Source organism: Drosophila mojavensis, unplaced genomic scaffold, assembly GCF_018153725.1.
Source record: "Drosophila mojavensis isolate 15081-1352.22 unplaced genomic scaffold, ASM1815372v1 contig_136, whole genome shotgun sequence".
NCBI classification, from domain to species: domain Eukaryota; kingdom Metazoa; phylum Arthropoda; class Insecta; order Diptera; family Drosophilidae; genus Drosophila; species Drosophila mojavensis.
This window is the reverse complement of record NW_025318667.1, coordinates 5298943-5322463: the sequence shown is the minus strand read 5'-3', so window position 1 is coordinate 5322463 and position 23521 is coordinate 5298943. Positions and strand designations below refer to the sequence as shown.

The 23521-nt window shown below is 40.1% G+C and overlaps 3 protein-coding genes across 4 annotated transcripts; 1 reads left to right on the top strand and 2 right to left on the bottom strand.

The window, feature by feature from the left end:
* Window positions 1-275: 275 nt before the first annotated feature.
* LOC6585988 (cytochrome P450 4g1) lies at window positions 276-2471 on the bottom strand. Its single transcript, XM_002011576.4, has one exon. The coding sequence runs from the start codon at window positions 2347-2349 to the stop codon at window positions 691-693; it is 1659 nt and encodes a 552-aa protein (XP_002011612.1). The 5' UTR covers window positions 2350-2471; the 3' UTR covers window positions 276-690.
* A 2619-nt stretch (window positions 2472-5090) lies between these two features.
* LOC6585987 (exportin-6-A) lies at window positions 5091-13570 on the bottom strand. The gene is made up of 11 exons (XM_002011575.4): window positions 13359-13570; window positions 12602-13125; window positions 12329-12484; window positions 11175-11557; window positions 10897-11096; window positions 9811-10241; window positions 9190-9739; window positions 7493-7662; window positions 7209-7418; window positions 6682-7132; window positions 5091-5889 (listed from the first exon to the last, which is right to left on the bottom strand). The coding sequence occupies exons 1-11, from the start codon at window positions 13359-13361 to the stop codon at window positions 5812-5814; spliced, it is 3156 nt and encodes a 1051-aa protein (XP_002011611.1). The 5' UTR covers window positions 13362-13570; the 3' UTR covers window positions 5091-5811.
* A 310-nt stretch (window positions 13571-13880) lies between these two features.
* Window positions 13881-21878, top strand: LOC26528315 (ubiquitin-conjugating enzyme E2 H). 2 transcript variants are annotated; one of them, XM_002011574.4, is made up of 2 exons: window positions 13881-14167; window positions 19378-21878. In XM_002011574.4, the coding sequence occupies exon 2, from the start codon at window positions 19671-19673 to the stop codon at window positions 20220-20222; it is 552 nt and encodes a 183-aa protein (XP_002011610.1). In that variant the 5' UTR covers window positions 13881-14167; window positions 19378-19670; the 3' UTR covers window positions 20223-21878. The 2 variants fall into 2 exon arrangements, with proteins under 2 accessions (XP_002011610.1, XP_032588996.1); XM_032733105.2 differs by lacking the exon at window positions 13881-14167 and adding an exon at window positions 16713-16820.
* Window positions 21879-23521: the final 1643 nt, after the last annotated feature.

Sequence of the window (23521 nt, the reverse complement as noted above, 5' to 3'; positions counted from 1 at the left end):
AAATGTCGCGTGCACAACTGCCAAAATAAACAACGGCACCTAGACAAGCAACTAATGATCATTGGCAAGCAGCTCCAGACGGACATGATTGAAATCGGCAAGGATCAAACGTAAAATGGTTTGAGGTTATGTTTATGGATCGATCATTTGATGGGCTGCCTTATATCGTATTGCCAGACTGATTATAACTGTTGCCATTTTTTTTTTTTTTTTTTTTTTTTGACAATTTATTTATTATATATACATATATATATTAGTAAATAAAAACACTACAATTTATATTTTCTGCAGCTCTTTTAACTGCCTTTGCTTTATTTCGATATATATTTTTCATGATTTTTGGGTTTCGTACAAACCATGTGACTTAATAAATATTAAAAAAAAAAAAATAGAATCACAATATAGACTAAAATAAAAAAAGCATATATAAAGAACTGAAAGTAGAATGTAAAAAAAATATATATAGAAAGGTTACAGATATAGGGACACCAAAAAACAGAAAAATTATGTGACTTCCTCTATGAAAATATTTCGTTTTTTTTTTTTAGAATTTTTTTTTTTTTTTTTTTTCAATTGCGCTTAACTCATTGACTCTGAGGCTGTGTTGGAGTTGGGATAAACAGCTATATATAGATATAGAAGTTACGGTGCGTCGGGTTCCATCGGTTCGAAGTAATCATCGTATCGTATCTACGCAGCTGTCGGATATTGGCGTGGCTCCAGCGAAATATTGAAGCCGTTCTCCAGCTTCAGGATGATGTCGGCCTGCAGCTTGAAGTCGGCCTCCGTGTCGGTCGAGTGGATGATGAAGTTGCGCACGATGGTCGAGAGTAGGACCTTCAGTTTCAGCATGGCGTACTTGCGACCAACACAGCTGCGCGGTCCGGCGCTGAACGGAATGAAGCTGTAGTAGTGCCTCTTGGCGGCGCGCTCCGGCAGGAAGTTGTCGGGATCGAACTTCGTTGGGTTCTCATAGATGTCGGGACGACGATGCACACAGTATTGGAGTACCACGCAAGTGGTGCCCTTGGGCACCGTGTACGGGCCGCTCGCGAGCTTCACATCGTGATCCAGGCGTCGGGCAATCAACGGCACTGGCGGATACATGCGCAGCGTTTCGAGAATGACGCGCTCCAGATACTTCATCTCCATGGTGTCGGCGAAGGTGCAGTCGCGCAGCATATTGTCGCCGAAGATGGCCTTCTGTTCGGCAAAGACGCGCTCCTGGACGTCCTTGTGTATGCCCATCATGCAGAGCGCAAAGCTGGAGCCCGCCGAGGTGGTGTCGTGACCCTCGAACATAATCGTGTTCACCTCATCCATGATGTCCTTCTCGTTCCATTCGATGTCCGGATTCTTGGCCATTTCCACCATCGCATCGAGCAGCGCCAGACGACGCTTGGCGCCCACATCGTTCTCATCGATGTCATCGAGATCATCGCGCAGTCCCTCCGTCTTGGTCGCCTGCTTGGCGGGCGTCGGCTCAGCGACATCCTCGATGATGGCGCGCGACTCGGGCGAGTAGTTCTCGTTGCGATCCTTGACCACCTTGCGCGTCATGCCCAGAATGATGTTCATCATGCGATCGCCCTTCTCGCGCAGCTTCGTGAACTTGTAGATCGAGTCCAGGCGATAGAGCAGCTTCACCTGCCGCGTGTGGATGATGTCGCACATATCGACCACGGCCTGGGCATACTCGAAACTCTTGTTGCCCTCGGGCAGCTTCTTGACGCCCATCGCTGTCGTCAGCAGAATGTCGACCGTCGTCTGGGACATGTAGTCGTGCACGTCGAAGGACTTGCCCGCCTCCTTGGCCATGCGGGCGGACACGGCCTTCGAGTGGGCGACGAACGTGGGCACGAAGCTCTTCAGGATGCTCTGATGGAAGGTGGGTGCGATCATCTTGCGATGATGGCGCCAATGGTGGCCGTTGCTGATCAGCAGACCATCCCCGAACCAGGGCTTAAAGTATCTATATTCCTCGGCCTTGGTCAAGTGCTGGTGTCCGCTCAAGATCAGCTCGATGTCATTGGGATTGGTGAGGAAGACGAGCAAGACATTGCCCAGCCAGCCCTTCATCGTCTCGCCGTACTTGTTCAGGTAGCCCAAGCCGACGGACAGAATCTCAGCGTTGCTCAAGCCGGCGGCCAAATGGGCCATGCCGATCAGCGGCAGCGACGGCGGCGACGGTATATTGGCCACCATGCGATATTCCCTGGTATTCCGATGCCAGTACTCGTAGAGGGCCATCACGATGATCGTGCCCAGCAAGCCCGTCAATATGGGCGAGAAGCCGCCGCTCGACTTCGCCGCCTGTTGCAGCGTCTCCTGCACCGTTTCCACAGACATCCTTTAGCTGTTGTCGTTCCTTTCTGGATTCTAGCTTCTGTCCTCCTTCTTCCTTGTCTTCGGCTGAATCTGAGTCGCTCACTTCTCAACTGTTCGGTTGCGCTGCGAGTGCTCAACTGTGTGGGGTCCCTCGCCGGGTTTGCTTAGTTATACTCGTCCATCGATAGATGGACTATGCGCGACGTCAACTTGACCTGCCCGCTTGATCCCATGCGGTCTAGAGTCTAGCCTTCCCCCTGCTCGAATTAAGCGTATGCCAATTACGCTCCATTTGCAAATCAAATGTGAGCGCATCCCTTGTGCTCCCCCCCTCTCAACAGTCGCTGCCGCTGCCTCTGCCTCTGTTTCTGCTTACACTTTTACTTAAACACTTGTTTCTTATTGCCCTTCCTTCTTCCTCTACTCTTTCGCTTTCAGCTTTTTGTCGAGCCTACGTGATCGCAGACATCGCGTGTCGCTGTGAACGATGTTTTGCTCACAACTAGAGATGAGCGCAAAATGTGCAATTTAGCTGCAGCTCTATCAGTTCTATCGATCAACTCATCGATCAATCTATCGATCTTCAAATATGTGCTATCAATATGGTTCATGCTGTTGGCTTAGTATTTTCGGATTAAAGTGAATCTACTGCAATTTAAAGCAAATTCAATGAGTACATCAAATCGATAATATTATCGATTTTCATGGACAATGTGAATTTAATAGTCAACTGCCTTTCAGTACTTAAAAACTCTCAGAGAGAAGTGAACCCGCCTCAAAAATATGTAAAGGCAATATACAGTAAATCGATAAGTTATCGATAGTTCAAAGGATAATAAAATTATTTGTTTCAATTGGTTAAATACCTCAAACTTTTCAGTAAAACACAGGCTGATCGGACTTTACTATGTATATAAGAAAATACAACAAATCGATAAATATATCGATTGTATTTGTTAATAAATTATTTGCAGGTGAAACACCTGTTATGATACAGGCCGAAGAGGATATCCATTAGCAGTAAGAGCAAAACATAGATAATTAAATTGAGTATATCGATAATATATCGATCACATTGCTGGTAGATCTACTTGGTTTGCTGAACTTAACTGTAATGGTGACCTTTTCAGAGCTATATAACAATGACAAATGGAATTTGGTTGGATAAATCTTGCTTACAGGGTATCTCTGTCTCTAGTCCTCAATTCATGCCGCATTCAATTGTCACGTGTCCTGAAGGACTCGCACACGTTCCATCTCTAGTTTCATACATTTCCGCAGGATGCGCTCGAGATGCTACCTCTGCCTCTCTCTCTCTCTCTCACACTCCCTCTCTCTGCCGGTTTCATATGCAAAGCGGCGATTACCTGTGCAAAAATCTACCTGCAACGGAAGTGGGTGATATATATATATATAATTTTTTTTTTCGTTCGTCTAAATTTCCTTGTTTATTATGATTTGTTCCTTCTATTGTTCACGAATTTTTGCTTTCGCTTTTCAGACAAATTCAATTTCAGCTTATTTTTCAGATATTTACTTATATATATGTACATATGCATATATATGCATGTGTATGTATGTGTGTGTGTGTTTTTGTATTTATTTTATTCGCTTTTGTTTTCAATGTAAACGGAACAATGCAGAGGAAGCTGTCGCTTTTAAAGGACTTGCTCCCTTGTTTACCTTTTGAGTCCCCCTCCCTCTGCCCTCGTCCTCTCTCTCCCTCACTCCCTCTCTATCTCGGTGTCTGTCTTAAGTGCTCTTCAGTTCTATTTATAGAAATTTTCGCTTATTTACATTTCCAGCTCATCTCCAGCCCAGCCTCAGCTATTCCATATCTCTAGAGATCTTGAGCCTAGAAATATGCTTTGATTTGCCGTTGTTGTTGTTGTACAGCTGAAAGCTAATTGGATTCTTATTTGATTTCTTTCATTCCAATTGGACTCTCATTAGATTAGATTAGATATATTCTATCTGCAGTGCCTATTAATAGGCTCCATTCAAGTAAAACAAACAAAAACATTTCAAAGTTCAAAAAACTTCAGAGTGTATATAAGTATATAATTGTATTACTTTCTAGCTTGACTTGTGAAATACTTGGAATTTATACATACATATATACATATATATTCGGAATATACGATCTTACCGAAATTTTCGGATCAACAAATTGTCTTTCTCTCATGGAGTATTACAGGAGTCAACCCAAAACTCAGCCGATTAAAAATTTTTACAAAAGCTCTATAAGCTATATAAGCTCTATATAAGCCTCTCACTAATACTAATGCAACAGCAGTAAGAGCAATTAGGACAGAATTAGGAGGCTTTTTCATATCATATCATATCATATAACCGAGATACGATATACATACATATACACTCTTTGAACTCTTACATATATATATATGTATATACCCTTCCTGTTCCTTAGCTAAAAATCTACTTCTATATAAATATCTAAATAAATTAAACACTTAATTATTTTATTTGATAGTTTTTATTTCACACAAAAAAATGCATTTGAGAAAATATTAAAAAAAAAAAAAGGCGAACAGAAAATAAAATGATATTGCGTCAGTTTTCCGTAGTTTCCACGGCTAAATTGAATGCGATGCAAAAGGTCGAGGTCTTAAAGTTAAATCGTGTTCTTTGTGTTTGTGTTTCATTTTGTTGTTGTTGTTTTCTTTTGATTTTGTTTTGATTCATTTCATGGACTTCACATACATAGAAAATAATAAATTAGGTAAATGAATGCATTTAAATATTGTGAACGCGATTTGGATTTGTATTTGGATTAATGCTAATTTCATGTACTCCCTATAAACACACATACATATATGTAGATGGGTATTATATATAGTCTAGAGTATACATATATGACTTTTTCTTTTCTTTCTTGTTTAAAAATGTTGGACACAGAAGCATGTGATTATGTCGTTATCATAATAATAATTATCATAGATTTAAAATATATATGTATACATACATATATATATAGATATACACATACATCTACTAGACTATTATTATGTATGGTTAATCTTCATCCTGATCTTCTATATCTGTTTGTTTTTAAACGGAATCTCATTACAAGCTAAAATTGTCTTTTATGAATTGTGTTGTGAATTTCACTCGAGGACGTAAAACCACAGAAGTTGCAGAATATATCGATAGTTATCGATATACACACGTATATATAGGTATCTTATGCATATACTTAATGGAACACACAGCATGGGGCAACGTTTTCGTACGTACAGTTATCGCGTATATATATATATATATATATATATATATATATATATATATATACAGTTCGAGTACATATTATATACAAAACAACATAAAATTAAAATAGGCACAAAAGATACTGAAAGGGACAGACTGCGTATAAGTGTGTGTGTGTGTGTGTGTGTGTATTCGTGTGCTTGTGTGTGTGAATGTGTATTTGCTCCGTGTTGTGTCTCCATTCGGCGCAGTCGTCTACGTTGTCTCATTTAGATGCGCACAATGTGCATCCTGCGTGAGCTGCGTCAGTTTCTGTGTAAACGTTGGAATGTCCTGAAAAGAAAAGAAAATTGCATATTATTAGGAGAAGAGGGAGTCCCTATCTAACATATGCAACATCTACCCAACTTCTATATATTCATAAATAATAATAAATACTTATTGTTAAAGCTAATATATATATAACCAAGCTCTTCTAGTTTTCGTCTCTTCTCATATATTGATATATATGGTAATTATATAAGAGATATTTTCTAGGAACTATCTACTTCTAATGATCTTTGGGTATAGCCTTAAAAGCGAGCTGCTCAAATTGATATTCAAAGAGCTAGTATAGATTATATACGAGTACTACATGATATCTAAAGATAGATATTATATGTAGTACCAGTATATTAACTATATTTATATCTTATAGATTATCTAATGATACTACATATATAGAATTAGAATTCCGATTATAGATCATCTAATAATAATATATATATATACAGTAGAATCTGGATAATTCGTATTGGCAAGGGGTTCAGTTTTTTTTTTCGATTTACACAGAAATTCATATTATCGAGAATTATCGATAGTGAATTCCGTTTAAAGGGTTAGAATTTTTTCTCGATTTATCGCGATTTTCGATTTAGCGGGGTACAAATTATCGGGACTCGACTATACATCTCTTTAACAATCAATTTGAAGCACTCGCAACAGTTATATCTATGATAAATATCAGCTAGATAACAACAGAATATCTATAGCAGTTCACAAACTATTCTGAAGCATATACAAAATATATACATATTGCTCAATCTAAATCGAATCTTAACACAAGATCTATAAAGCTAAACGTACAGTTGTCTGGCATATATCCTCGAGCGTTGATTGCGCCACGGGCAGCGTCGCATTGACAAAACTCTCGAGCAGCTGGCGACGATCCACCTGGCCCATGGCGAACAGTGCCTGGGCAATCAGATCAAAGTGTAGTGCACCCTCGCCGCTCAACAGCAGATTGAGCAGCGCACGCTGGAACGAGGCCAAGAGCTGCTCCTTGAACAGGGCACGCTGATACAGGCGACTACGCTCGTTCACATTCTGCATGGAGACGAGCACGCTGCGCACATTGCTGGGATCTGTGCCGCTGACCAGCATCTGGCCGTACGCATTCATGATGGCCATAAAGTGTTCCGGTTGCAGGTTGTCACTGCAGTTGAAATTGTTGGGCTGCTGACCATTCGCATGGCCGTTGCCATGGCCATTGCTCAGCTGATTCTTATAGAAGAATTGCCATTTACAGGTGAGCACGCTAAGGTGAGGATGAGACGGAAATCATAGATGATGAACATTATAGAGAGAGAGCAGCTAATTCTCACAAAGCTCACCTGTCGAAGAGCGCAAAGAGCAGGCTGGTTATTTCGCTACTATCGGTGGCTGCGTTCTGCTGCTGCAGCAGCGGAAGTATTTGCTGTGTGCTGAAGCCCAAAATGCTGGGCATCAGCGATAAGGAAGCATTGCCCGGCTGTTCGACGACCAATTGAAACATCTGCAACACCTTCTCCATGACGGCCAAGCGGCTGAGCGTTAACTGCTCCCTGAAACAGACAGAGAACATCATTTAGACAGAGATGGCTATAGTTGGTGTATATCTATATAGATGTATATGCACCTGCTGCTGACATCGATAAACAGCGTGATCATCTCCTTGATGAACTGTGCTCCCAAATGCATGGGCAGAGTGCGCAGCATACTCAGGCTGAACTCGGCCACGGTGATGGCCATGGCAATGCTGCTCAGGCCGTAGCTATTGAAGATCACCAGCGCTTTGTTTAATATGGGCTGCAGACAGAGAGTGAGAGAGATAGATATATTATTTAAATAAAGAGAAGATTAATAGTATGATTGAGGTTTGTATTTTGGAAGATTAAGGAAACTTATGGCAGTTTATATTAAGGCTATGAAGTTCATACAGAAAGAAGGAGGGATATGGAGCGAAAGAGATAGATAGAGAGAGGGAGAGTGAAAGAGATAGAGAGAGAGAGCTATTCTGGGCAAAAGTAGGCGCTTTCTATTACTATTTTCTAGGCTAATCAAAGTTTACTCAGCTCACAAAACCCAAATGAAAACCTTGTGGATTCAAGCTCTACTATTTGAGACAAAATAACCCTACTAAATAATACAGATCTAGATAACAATCAATTGAATTCATGTTCGATACAGCTCACATTAATATCTAGATGCAATTGTAAGTAGTTGAAAATATATAAAGTAGAAGAGGAAAGCGGGAAGTGGGAATACAAATGTAAAAATATAAAAGTAGATTGATTATTTATAGACCTACAGATAATAGAACATGGCTTTAGAGATGTATAGCTAAGAGATGTATAACTAATGCATAAATAAACCTTCTATTAAAAATCCTCTTGTAAAAGTGGAAACTTTCAGCTAAGTAAAAACTTTACAGCAAAACAAGAATAAATATAAAATGGAAGAGGAATAGAGGAGTGGGAATATAAATATAAGAATATACAAAATGCTATATGGTTTCAGAGACGTATATCTAATACATAAATAAGCCCTGTAGAACCTGAAGCTAAGACAAAACTTCGCAACAAAACAACAAATTAGCCAAGGAACTAAACTTTTTCCTACACACTTATCAGGAATATATGCATACAAAATTGTCTTTATCTATATAAAAAATCTATGTATATCTATCTTTATCTATATGTGGAACAAATTTATAAAGGAACTAAACTTGTTTCCACACACTTATCAGGAATATATGCATACAGAATTTTCTTTATCTATATACAAAAATCTATATCTATCTTTATCTATATATAAAATCGAAAACTTTGCAGAAAATCAACAAAAAAATGATAGAGGAACTATACTTGCTTCTACACACTCTTAAAGAATATATGCATACAAAATTGTCTATCTATATATAAAAACAATATCTATCTTTATCTATATATAAAACAAATTGATTAAGGAACTAAACTTGTTTCCCTATAGTTTTCAGCAATATATGCATACAAAATGATCTTATCTATATATAAAATCTGTCTAACTTTATCTATAAAACTTTGCAGCAAAACAACAACAAATTGATAAAGGAACTAGATCTGTTTCTATACACTCTTCAAGAATATATGTATATAAAATTGTCTTTATCTATATATAAGAACTATATCTATCTTTATCTATATATAAAACATTGCAGCAAAACAACAAATTAGTCAAGGAACTAGCCTTGTTTCTACACACTCTTCAGGAATATATGCATACTGCATATCTTTATATCCATATATATATATATCTATATTCTAGCTGTTTTGCTGCACCCCTTCGTGTGCTCACCTTGAAGGTGCTCGCAAGTAGGTCCTTGGCCGTTGCACCCGTCGCCTTGAAGTAGTCGATGAGCGCCGTAAACGTGCCCAACAGGCTGAGCGTGGTGGCCGCCACTTTGCTCTCGCCGGCTGCCGGTAGATCCAGTTCCTGGAAATTCCTGGATAATGCACCAATATACTCGCGCAGCATCCATTGGCGACGCGGATAGTCCTGCTGCTGTTCGGGCACGTTCTTCCACGGCATCACCATGTAGCTGACCAGGCTGATGTGGACATTGATGCACACTTGGCGTGGCAGCTGGCCGCCGAGTCGCGGCCCCGCCTGCATTAGGCTCTGGATCTCGGGTATATCCAATAGACATTTGGGTCGTATCACAGTCGCTATGAAGAGCAGCACCTCGCTCGCCGCCTGCTGCACTATGGGCGAGGCAGCCGACGGCGAGGCATTGCCCGCAAATATGCTGCCCAATATGGCAAACAAGCGATGCAGCAGCTGCTCGCTGTTCAGGGACTTGGACATCGGAAAGATGCTGCGTATGGCCAGTAGAACTTGTGCATAGCTATCGGGATATCAATGGTATGGGTATATATTAGATTTGCTATTCGATTGGACCGGCTCTGGCTAACCTACAGATTATCCAAGTCCATTTGAAAGCTCGCCTTCTCCGAGTCGCTGCCGCCGACTCGATTGCTCGCCAACAGCTGCAGCGTCTGCAGCAAACGATCGGAGAGCACATGCAACTGCCGCTCCATCTCATCGACGACATCCGCGGGCGCCTGTGCCGTGTCCATTAATGGAGCTAATCGTACCACCGCCTGGCAAACGGTGGCAAAGTCTCTCAATATCTCACCCACATTGGCGAGCTTCAGTTTGCGTGCTGCCTCATAGCACCGACCGCTGCCATGATCCAGCGCCAGCTCCAGCGACAGCAGATACGTCTGTGGGCGTGACCAGTGGGCGAAGACCTGAGCGAAGACGATGTGGGCGCCGCGTGTTGTCGCCAGCAGGGCCAGGCACTCGAAGCACTGGTCCAGAAACTGTTGCCATTCCGTTGTGGGCGTCTGCGAATGCAAAATAAATCAATTAATCGATAAACGTATATCGATTGATATACGATTGAATTTCAACTTATTTACAAGTGTGTAACATCCGTGAAATTTTGAATCTAAATCTTCTTCAGCTAACAAACTTAATATTACGAAGTTTCGATAACTTGATATCGAAATGTATTGCTTAAGACAAATAATCGATAAAAGCGCTTTAAAGCTAATTCGAGTCAGAAGCTCAAGAACCAGATTTGAGCAGATTTGATTATGTTGGCTAACTAATGGGGGAATAAGCTATCGATTAATATTGATATGATACGATTCTATACCCATTTAAAACAAGATTCTAAATCTATTCATCTAACCTCAACCGTGAACCACATAGTAAAAAGTATAAATCTTTACTCACTATTCCGAACTACATGACTAAATTTTGAGTAAGCTATGAGTAAATATATAGAACTATACATATATGTAGTATATACTCCACTCTACTATATAGACAGTTCAATTAACAGTTCACAATTGTGGTTTATAGACAATGCACATTTGCTGCCTGACCTCCCATACTATTGCTTATAGTAAGCTAATAACTCTCAACTAAATCTCTTCTAGCTGCATCTCTCTTGTATATATATATATATTATGTATAGTTGATTTAGTTACGCACATCATCCTCCATTAGCTCATTGTCGAGTAGCTCCAGTTCGGGCTTATTGATTTCGAACTGTGTACGCCGCATTATCTCATCGACTAGCTTCGTCATAATCTCGCCATGATGAGCACTCAATTGCGTTGGCTGCTCGGCAATGCCCTTGATGATGGGTGTCCAGATGTCCAGTTTTTCGGTAAAGTCCAGAGCGCCATGCACTATCAAAGCAGACAAAAAGAAAGTACAAATAAGAAATCAATCAAGAGAGAGAGTGGGCGTGTCCGATATTCACTCACATTTGGTGGTGCACCGATAGAGCTGATCGAGAAATGAGTCAAGCATTTCCGGTTCCTGCATCATTTTGCCCGCATATTTGGTGCTATACAGGCGCAACAGTTCGCGGAACTTATCGCTATACATTTCGCTCTGGTGCTTGACGCTGTTGTGCTGTTCCAGCAGTCCGCTGACTCCGTTCATTAGGGTGAACGCGAAGGGCAGCGGCTTCTGCAGATAGAGCAGCTCATTCAGCACTGAGAGTGCGCCCAGCGAGATGTTCTCGTTCGCCTGGCGCCACTGCGATAAATCGAGTATGCTCATTAGGAAGTATTCAGAGATCAGATCGGTGCGTATCCAGGAGACCAAATGCTGCACACAGCTCAGCAGCTCCAGCACTGAGGAACTGCAAGAATCAAAGAAAAAAGATAACACCGAGTATTAATGATGGTGTTTCAATTGGGGGTATTCCTTGAGCTGGTTGTGCTTCAAGTGTTGTGATTATCTGAGGGGTATTCCTTAAGCTTATTGTCTTCCGATTGTTGGCCTGCCTAACACATTTTAATTTGATCAAAAATCTTAGCTTTTGATATCTATTATCACAGAATGCGGCTTTCGAAATATTTTTGTGGAAAATCATATATTTTCTATTATCTATATTATTACTATCTATATTAATATATTATTATCATGTATTATTTTCTATTCATAGTCACTTCTTTATCAAAGGATTTAGGGTGTGCTTTGAGTGGGTAATCGGGGGTTATCTATAGCTTTTACTAACTCCCTTGAATTTGTTTACTAAATGAGGAGCAAGAGATTCATTAATTATTAATTAATTATCATTATTTTAGTAAAATTTTAACCGAATGTATAAAATATGGCTTAAAATATTAACCGATAACTTTAGACAAGCTAGACACCTGTTGCTTATCGATAACTTTCGAAGAGGAACACACAATGGAGTTCCATATAAATCTAAGCTTATCCGAGAATATTTCTTAGCTCAAATCTATTACAAATCGGTTAAAAACCTGCAAAGCTATGATGCCTTAGTTATCGATAACGTAAACTAACATTCATTGCTTCAGAAAAGACTTCTCTAACTTAGGGATAACAGACCGAATTGGGATCGAGGCAGGACCCTTAATTAGTTGTTAATCACGTTTTCGCATACCTTAGTTGGTTATCATTTGGCAGCGCTGCAGTCAGACTGTAGTCCATGAATGTGCTTGGTATGGTCGTATGAATGTCTTTGCCATTGATGTAACAAACGGCGATCAACAGATATTTGGTGAGCAGGTCCAAAACATCGGGTATACACATGGAAATGCTGCACAGAGCAAACATGGGGTAGACCACCACACAAAGAGAGAGGGGGAAATGTTTAACAGTAGTTATTGAATCACATGCAAGAATTGACACATTATTTATAGAGCAGCGGGCTTACCACGAGTGAAAATATTGCTTCCATTCGCTGGTGAGGTCGCCGCGATTGCTGACCACCTCCTCGGAGGTGACGCGCAACAGATTGATGCCAAGACTAAATCGTGTCTTGGTTAGCTCCATGCAGTGTTGCATATAATTCGGATCCTGTTCCGGGAATTCCCTTTTGCCAAGCAGCGCAATCAGTTGGGCGAGCGTATCGCGATGCCGGCGTGCGCCGGTGAGCACCATAAGCTGGGCATAGTGCTGCCACAGGGTCTCCCTCAATAGTGTGCGATCTGCCGCCGTTAGTTGTGTCCAGCGGCGCGTTATCGTGTGCTCCAGCGTCGAGGTGCTGAAGAACCAAAGGAATTGATTCTCTGTGAAACTATTGGTGGCGGTCGCAACACGCAGGCACAGCTGCCAGGCCTCCGGCTGTGACTTGAATGCCAGCAAATTGGTCTCAATTTCGCGTTTGCGGGCATTGCTCGTCGTCGGCTGGTAGAACTCATTCAGCAGCACCTCCACCGACGTCATCGATGCGGCATGCTGCACGGATGACGCATTGCATTAGTATCGCGCCTATTATGTATTGCACATTGAGGACAGCCAATCCGTTGACTTTTCCCCGTTGTACTCATTTTTCGCTCTAATTTTTTACATTTTTTTTCTTGCATATTTTTTTCAACATTTTTTTTTTACTACTTTTTTCGCAAATACTTTTTTCTTTTTTGCTGGGGTACTTTCATCGGAGTGGTTGGCCTTAGCGGACGGAGACTTACCATTTTGCAGGCGATTGCTGAGTGTGCGTGCAATGTGTGAATTTCGATTTTGTGCTTGGTGCTAGCGTTGATATGTGCTTGGTGTGCATTAGCAATTGTTTGACGTAAAGTTCATGATTTTTAATTCAAATTTATTTTTGAGTTTTTTATCAATTTTCTTTGTGTATATACGACTTGCACATATCGGCAGCGTTGCCAGTGCAATGAGAGCGTTGCCACATAGCCAATATGTCATGCACTTAACAGAGCTGCTCCCAGTTCAAATAACGTATGTTAGTATGTTGCCTAACGGTGCGGTGATCAGAATTTAAGTTAATTAAAACATCAATAAATATGTTCTGGCGAAAATGCATATACCATTTAATTCATATCAAGAAACCGCTGCGATTATTCATCTTTTGATTTCAAACATATGTTGTGAGCTGCATACCAGTTTTACCAGCAGGGACGATTTTTAGTTTGGCTAATTTGAAATTTAACAGTTATCGAATATCAGTTTCGTATCGATTAATATTTACAACATAACAGCTGGAAAGCCGAAGACGACAGCCAGCTAGCCAGAAACGGGAGAAATTGAAAGAAAACGGATGGAGCGATAGCAAACGCAGTGAATTTCATAGATAATTAGATAATAATTAAACAGTTGTCGCTGTCGAATAAGTAAGCGAAAAAACCAACAACAGCAACCGTAAAAAAATGCACAGGCGTTTGGTGCATACAACAATGTGTAGACGTATCGAAGCGTAAAAATCAAAGGCGGCGCCAGCCACACGAACAACACAATAAAAACGGAGAAACCATAATAAAAGGTATCCCCTCATGGCCAAATGAAATGCATACATTTTTGTTAGCGAAATACTACAAATTGCACTGTAACTATTTATTAGCAAAAGGTCGTGCAATTAAATATAATTGTGTCTGTGTGCGTGAGTATGTGCTGTTTAGGGTGCCACACACAGACTGTAACAATAATAACAACATACAATAATTGGGAAACAGCCGTTAAAGGTTAAGAAGATCGCTGCGCTCCTTTGTATGAAATTCTAACTGTAGTTAGTATTGGTGCGTTGCCTACTGTCTTCAAAAGTTTGGTCATCCTACGCCCAATATTGCTCTTACGTATGCACATTGTACATATGTATGTATATGTGCATATAAATACATACATATATAGATGTGTGTGTGTGTAGGCAGCCCTTGCAGTTTTGTTGTGCCTTCTGACTGTGTTGCTCTCCACTCGCGCTCTTTAACTATATATTTCATTCTCTCTCTCCCTTTCTCTCTCGCTCGCTTGCTCCAAGTGTGTTTCGCACAACGCCAAAATAGCCGTTTCAGTTTAGTTTAGCATTTGTTATATTTGCTTTTTCCATTATTTTGTTGTTTTTGGCGTTTGACGTTTGGTTTCTATACTCAATAATTGCAGGCCCATCCGTCGACATGTTGGGTGTACAGTTCAAAGGGTGTGTATGTATGCGTGTATGTGTATCCTTGCTATTATCTTTCTATATTGTGCCTACTCTGATTCCGATAATAAATAATTAATTAAAGATAATATAAAATTAAAACTGACTTATAGAGCTACAGAGTCCTTCGGCTTCACGGTTCCGATATGCTGATGCGAGTTCTTTGCGAACAGTTTGATTACGGCCATAATTGATATTAAAAGCTGTTATACAGAATGTGTCATTTCTTCGGTTGCTTATGTATTTACATACATATGTGTGTTTGTATGCGTTTGTGTGTCTATGTTTTCTTGTTTTTGTCTGCTCTCCTTCTACTACGCACTTTGCTTTTCGCATGCTTATTGCGTTGTGTTTATGATTTCTTTTCTTTTGCCTTTGCTTTTGCGTTTTAAATCTTATCAGCAGCAACGGAAATGTTACACACACTAATACATGCGCAAAAACAACCACACACACGGGTGTATGTATGTGTGCAGGCTTTGGCGTCTGAAAGCTTTTACAAACATTTTGTTTATTTACATATTTTAATTTTATTTTTCTTCACCATTTTTAATTGTTGTTGGCCTTAGCCCATATTGGCCAACCCACCGCTAGCCCATATTATGCCTCCACACCCTTTCCCCTCCCTGCCCTTTACTTTATTTTCGCTTGCCTCATTATGCACTTGGGTAGACTTTAATGCGCAGTCAATGACCGTGTGGCTCGAGGGCTGCTTTGTGTGTGGAGTGGGGGAGTGAGAGAGAAAGATAGAGTAAGCGTGTGAGGGGAACCGGGGATTTCTAAAGAGAGTGGTTAGTGTATAGGAGCAAACACCTTCTTGAAAATTCACAAATTGCTGTGTGCTTAGAAGAACTTTGTTGTGCATACAGTTTTATACCACTGTGTGCACAGGCACACACGCAACACAACACAGGTGTGCATGTATGTATGTACATATATGCATGCGTTTGACCCCGTTAGTTTCACACTTAAATCAATTTCCCTTTGCAGTTGGGTTGCCTAGCTTCAAATGTGAAGTCCATACTTGAGCTGGACTGGAACTGAGCTTTGGAAGGGCTTTTTTTTTTTTTTTGTATATGTGGGTGTCGGCGTCGGTGTGTTTGTGTTGAGGGAGAGGATTAGTGGAAAGCCAGGGCACACACTGACTTGTGCGTCATAGCGAATAAGCACGAAATGCTTGTTGGCAAATGAAGGGCATTGAAAGCTTCGGCGTTGCCCGACTGTCTCATGCGCTTCACAACTCTGAGAGTGTGTGTGAGATTGTGAGTGTGTCTGTGTTGCATTTAGCGTCGTGTGTGCTTTACAGCTGCTGTCCTTGATTATAGCTTTTCTTTGCTTGGCAGAATTGTGGGGACTGGTTGCTGTTGTTGTTATTGTTGCTTCCTCTGCTTCGGCTGACTCTTTCGCCTAATATTGTTTGCACAGTTTTGTTATTGCTGTCGTTGTTGTTGCTGCTGGTTGGCTTTGGCTCTCGCTTTGTTAGTATGATTTTCTTTGTACATGTGCTTTGTGGGAGCCTCTCTCGTACGCGCTCTCCCTCTCTTGTCCGCTCGGTCTGCTCGCTAGCAGGTTAGCGCGTTACGTTCGCTCTCGCTCTGACGTTCGCATTAGCCTCGGCTGCTCTGTTTTATCTGCACTCTTTTTTTATACTCTCTCTCCCTGTCTGTCTGTTGCTGTGGCTCTGTTGTGCGCGAGTTCTCTCCCTTGTAGTCGCTGCCTCTGCCGCTGCCGCTGCCGCTGCCTCTGCTTTTGCTGCTGCTTCTTATGCTGCTTTCAGATGTTCGTGCGCTGCTCGCTGGGGGCTTCCAAACTCTGTTGTCAGTTAATTTTCAGTAACTAGTTGAAGTAGACAACACAAAAAAAAAAAAAAAAAAAAACATCTATCTAAATACAAAACAAGAGCAATATCAAATTAACGGCCAAAGGTGCACAAAGAGAAGGAACGCAGCCAATAACAAATACGACCACAAAACAACAACAAAACGGCAGCAAAAAAAAAGTAAAGCAATACCACAAAATATAAATAAATAAAACAAAAGACAAAGCAAAGCAAATGAAAAAATAAAATAACAACACGAGTCTGTTATCTATTACATGTGTGCGTGTGCGTGTTTTTTGTTGAAATTGTTTTCAAAAAGTTTCGTAATTATCTGAAAATGCAATACAACAAGAAAAAAGCAGTCAGCTGCGTGTGTTTATGAGTGTGCGTGCGCATTTGTGTGTGTGTGTGTGTCTGTGTTTGTCAGTTGTTGGTGTGTTGTTCACAGAATATTGAGAGAAAGCATGCACACAACAATTTAATTTTCATTTCATTTTCCCATTTGCTGTCTTTGCTATTCTTCTTTGCTTTCAATTTTGCGTGATTTTAAATGTATTAATGTATATAATCAAAAATATGTACATACATATATCCCCATATACAAAGGTATTTGTGTGCGTATACACATACACATGTGCCAACATTATTAGACAGTGAACAATAAGCAAAGCAAAAGAAGAAAGAGAAATAAAAACAACAATAACGTGCACATATGTATGGCTGCTGTTGTTGTTGTTGTCTTGAACGAAAATTGCAGCTGAGTGTCATTTGGTTGTCAACATTGCGTTGTTGTTATTGCTGTTGATCTTCCAGAGAGAGAGAGAGAGAGAGAGAGAGAGAGAGCGTGGGCTTTACACTCACAGGCTCAAACGCGCTCTCGTGCGCACTCACACACTTATACAGAAACACATGCATGCTCAGCTCTCAGCTGAGACGCAGCAACAACAAACAAAACGCTGAAATCTAACGCAAATAACAACAGTGAACTCCTCTCCCCGCTCCGTGTGCATGTATGTATGCGTGTGTGTGTGTGTGTGGCTGTGTACAATAGTATTTATGCATAGGTGTGTATATATCAACAAAAACCCGTACAGTGAAACTTGGCAAAACTCAATAGCAAAGCAAAAAGTGACCAAAAACCATTTCCAATTGATGAGCTTCACTGTAGCCAGTGTGTACACAAACATCACATCAGCACAAGGGAGACGGAAATAACGACACAGGGCCAGCTGGCGAGACAGAGTAGGCGAGCACGAATTGAATTAGCTCATCCAAAAGAGAACAGCTTGTTGACCAGTGAACAGTGTGTGTTGACAGTTAATCGTCCGTTTGACACATTTGTTTTTCGAGCAGTTCAGGAAAATTGAGAAATAATTTGATAAATTTCTAACCAGATACAGTGAATTCGCCTGCAGTGAAACGTGAAACGTACACAAAAAGCAATTAATTGCAATTGCAAGTATTTGGTAAACGACGTATTAATTTCATTCAAAATAATATGCATATTCAAATTACATCTTAAAACATTGGAATTGGTGAAACCTTTTGTGCATCTGTTTGTGGATGTGGAATATATAGCTAATGGCATCGTCATGCCCAAAGCTATTCTATAAATATTACTCATACGCAGTTGGTTGACTCAACACGCTTAAGAAAAGAAAAAAACAAATTAGAAATATGAAATGGATACATATGTATTTATATATACATATATAAACATATACGCCATACTAAGCAAAAATGTTGCGTTTTACAATGGCTGTGCGCACTGTATGCTCTTTACTAAGGGGGTTGCTGCTAACACTTCACTCTCTTTTTTTTATGTTGTCTGTTCTTTTTTTTTTTTTTTTTTTTTTTTTTTTGTTATATTCTCATTCGCTCGCTCTCGTTTGTCAGCCAGCCAATAACATTAAACAGCTGAGCTTGTTTGGAAACAACAGCCGCCCGCCCATCCAAGTGAGGCGCGTCATCAACAAAATAGCCTGGAAGAAGGAGAAGGATTGAGGGGGATGATAGAGACAGATGACAAAACAATCAAAGCAAAACAGTTTCAATTGTTGCAAAGAGCTCTGGGTGCGGAAATTACTTTAGCATTGGAAGGGCAAACAGTAAGCGAGCACGCAATTACAGTTGAAGAATTGAAGCGCTTCCCATTTCATTCCACATTCGCTCAGACTCTGGAAAGTATGCAAAAAAAAAAGAAGGAAAAAAAATAGTACCGTTAATGCATGCTTGTCCTTGATGGCATACTCGTTTTTACTGGTGTTGCTTATGGCAACTGCAGTGCTCTCACCAACCGCAGCCCCTTTCACACAGAAGTGATGATGTGTAAATAGAGTGTAGATGTGTGTGTGTGTGTGAGTGCGCGAGTGTGAGTGTGCGTGTTTAAGAAAGCAAGAAGGCAGGCAGGCAGACAGGAGAGCCCGATGGCGCGACGTCACAGTTTACTGTTGCTGTTGTTGTTGCTGTTGCTGTTGCTTCTAGTGCTGCAACTGCGCTGCTAACTGCGCCGTTGACATAGTTTCATTTGAATTTAGGCTGTGCGAGCGAGATGGCCAACAAGTTTGTCATACTGGGCTCAGTTGACCTACATTTGGGCAAAGATGTGGCTGCAGCAGCAACAGGGGCAGCAGCAGCATCATCTCTCATGGTCAACCCCATGTTGATAGCATTGATAAGGATAACTGAGACATGCACATAAATAACGCTGATAATTGATATTTGATTTCATTTGCAGAGAGACAGCAGACAGCAGCAGCTGGAGCTACTGGTGGATCGCCGCAACTCCGGATTATTGTTTTTGATGTGTGCCTTGGCCAGGGGAGCAGCAATACAGTCAAATAGCAATAGTTATAATAACAACATTAGCAATAATATCAACGGCAACCACTGCAACCACAAATAGCAACAACAATCACCGCTTCAGCCTTAGCGTATACAACGAGCGCACCGTGTCCTCAGTGTCATAGAGCCCCACATCCAAAACAAAAACAAACAACCACAGACAACAGCAATAACAACAAAAGCAAAATGTCATCACCCAGCGCTGGTAAACGCCGCATGGACAATGACGTCATCAAACTAATCGAATCAAAACACGAGGTCACGATCCTTGGTGGCCTTAACGAATTCCATGTGAAGTTCTTTGGGCCAACTGGCACACCCTACGAGGGCGGCGTTTGGAAGGTGCGCGTCTATCTGCCCGACAACTATCCATTCAAATCACCAAGTATTGGATTTGTCAATAAGATCTATCATCCCAATATTGACGAATCATCGGGCACCGTTTGCCTGGATGTGATCAATCAAGCCTGGACGGCATTGTACGATCTATCGAATATATTTGAATCGTTCTTGCCACAACTGCTCACATATCCAAATCCAGTCGATCCATTGAATCGAGATGCGGCCGCCCTCTATCTGCACGAGCCGGAGGAATATCATCGCAAGGTCGCCGACTATGTGCAGCGGTATGCGACCGAGGATGCGCTGCGAGCAGCGCAACAGGAGCGCGAGAGCAGCGACAGCGAGTCCAGCATGTCCGACTACAGTGAGGACGAGGCCCGTGATATGGAATTATAATATCGGTTTAAATATATTATCGAAACAACTAAAACAATAGTAGCAGCAGCCCTACTAGCTGCTGTCTAAAAAATGCCTCGATTTGAACTAGATCAGATCGCCACGATATACAAAAAAAAAAAAACAACAAAATACAATTGAACAACACAAACAGACACATATACACAAACACACACCCATACACAAACACACACACATACATATATATGTATCTATCTATATATATATATGTATGTATACACATAACAAATGAACGTGATTCGATGGACATACTTATAAATATAATATATATATGATCTAAAACCTTATATATGTATATTAATGTGTAAGCAACAAAAAGTTTGAAACAATTCTTAGTAATATAGCAATTATATAGTAGCTGACAAATCGAGTATAATACAAAGGAGAAAAACAAGAGAAGGGCAGACCGAAAGCAAGAAACGATAATAATTTTGGATGGACAAGAGTTACCGATTGCATTGCAAATCCAATAAACGTACATAACTTAGAGAAATAACAGAAAATCACATACACGATATATATATATTTATATATGTGTGCCGTCATGACTATATAGTTAGCTGTATATACCCCATATAAATATATATATCCACAAGCATATATATATATATATATATTTACATAAACATGGACAACTGTTTTACTTGTCAGCTGCTTAGGCTACTGACACATTTAAGCAGAATTAACACAGCACATCCAACTTCCGCCCACCTGTCACACGCCCCCACGCCCCTCGCCCACGCCCTCGCACACTCTTGGACTATGTTGAGCCGCAGACCGCCCGCCAATGCATTCAATCAAACTTTACTTGAATTTTCTTGTTTTTCATTTTATTTTATTTTTTTGTTTTTAGTTCTAATTTTAATTTCGTAATTATGACGCAGCTCTTATTTGTTAAATGCTTAAATATAAACAAACAAACCGAAACTAAGCTTAGGTTACAAAGTTGTTAATGTAAAACTTTTATATATATATAAAGCCCCCCACACCTACACACACACACATGTGCATACAGCTGCGGTCACTAGATTAGTACCACTAAATGTTTGACTAAGAAACTTAGTGATAAAAATAATATCAAACATCTAAATGAATAACGGTATATGTTCAACTTAATATTCGTTTCAAATTGCTTGAAAAGTAGTACTATTCGAATGACCGCGGCTGTATACCTTTATATATTTCTATATATAAATATACATAAAACTAGGTTGCCAATTAATCGTGTGTTTCAACAAGAGCAAAATTTATTATATATTTATTAAAGAAAGGAAAACAAAAGCAAAGCGAAGATTACAGATTTTTAAATTCATTGTTTAAGCTAGTTAAACATTTCGTTTCGAAAACTCGTGCGTCTTGTCCTGTTTTTCTTTTTTTTTTTTTTTTTTTTGTTTAAGTTTTAAAGTTGGAACAGTACAGAAATAAAGCTAAATTAAGTCTTAAAGAGATAATACAGAAATGAAAATAAAAAGAAATAAATATATATATATATATACAACAACAAAAATGAAGGAAAAACTAAAACCAATTAATTAATGTTTAATGAAAAGCGTAGAGTTGTGTATTCTAGTTAACTTAGAGAGTTCAATAATATAAAATAATAATAATAAAAACAACAAACTAAACAAAACTAAATACAGCAATTGACGATTTTGCAGATATGTATGATATATCAGGTTAGCAGCCTCCCTTTAAGCATTTCTTATACTCATTCATGAAGTCAAAAGGGTATACTGGTTCAACTGGATGTACGCCCTAGCGTCCGCTCGGTCATCTGAATTTAAAGCTAGATACTATTGAGAAATTGAGGAATTTTGGCATACGCTCGACTTATAAAGAGTTATATTGCCATTATTACTTAAGGTGTTAAAGACTTGATATGTGGAATACAATATAATCGAGATCAACAAAAGCAATATACCCATTTTCAATGTGCTCAGGGTAGAAACATATCGTGCATAGGTCTATGCCCATTGGGGGCATATCAAATCAATAAAAGATATATCCTCCAATGTTTTGGAGCTAGAGTTCCAAAATGGGACAATTAAGTGAAGTGTCCTATCTGAAGATTTCTATCTGACTCGACAACCAAAACGGTGTCAATTGCTTTTGAATCGTGAATGAGTATCATGCGGTCGGTAGCGCCTGACTTGAACAGTTTTACTTGCTCTCTCTTTTTCTCATTTTTTTTCGGATTTTCTATACTCATCTCTCTTACTAAAACTCCATAGAAGAACAGTTCGTTTATGATTTTATCTGTTGTGTTCTGTTCTCGCCAAGATAGCGCCCCAAAATGTCATTGCAAACAGAGTTACCAGAGCCTAAAAAGTCATCTTCTATAGGAAAAAGGTTTTATGGGAGATGCACTTCTATCTTTGGAAGACAATCAAAGATCGAGATTTACCTTAATTCTATACTACAATATTTGTAAGAAAAATGTTGCGGAATTTGCTGACAGACATTGAGCAACAATGATTTACTTTCTGTTGACAAAACTTCATTGGCAATAACAGGTACGACAGATAATCGATCCATGTTGAAAAAAAGCATTCAATGCGCACTAATTGTGTTTAGGAATCAAAGAAGAAACTGGTTTTATTCCTAGTTTTTTTATTACGATTTAAAAGTTTATTTGAAAGCTAAGACAGAATGAAAGACACTCAAGTCATTCAATGCATGCCTAAATTCCTTATGACTTGGTCTTCCCAGCCCTTATGACTTGAAAATCCATTGGTATTCCCACTCTTATTTTCACTGACTCCATAGTAGGGAACATTATTTGGCGGTGTGATGGTGGCTTTCCGCACTCTGAATATGAGCTGGCATTTCCAGCTCCAGCTCCAGCTACAGACTCGGACCTGAAATGTAGAGTTCATTGAATGGCCGCCATTTCGCCCTGACCTTAATATCATAGAGAATGTCTGGGTATAGTTGGTGTACGAATGCAAAACAGGTAAAAAAAAACTTTAGTCGGGTCTGTCCGACTAGGCGATACCCTGCACCTCAACCGATCTGCACACGCAGTTAAAGTTGTCGTACTCGCAAACCGATCTGTATGTATTTAGTTAAGCAGTGTAAACATATCAAAATATTCGACTAATAAAAACACGTTGCTCGCAACGTAAATGTTTGTCGAAATGAAATGGATAGAAAAAATAGCCGGCATCGTCAGGAAGTTGGCACCGCTTCGACTTCACGCTTGTAAAAAATAAAAATAACAGCGACAGGAAGTGAGCCCACACCGACTCGACGACGCTCATCGCCTCTACCAGCGCCGC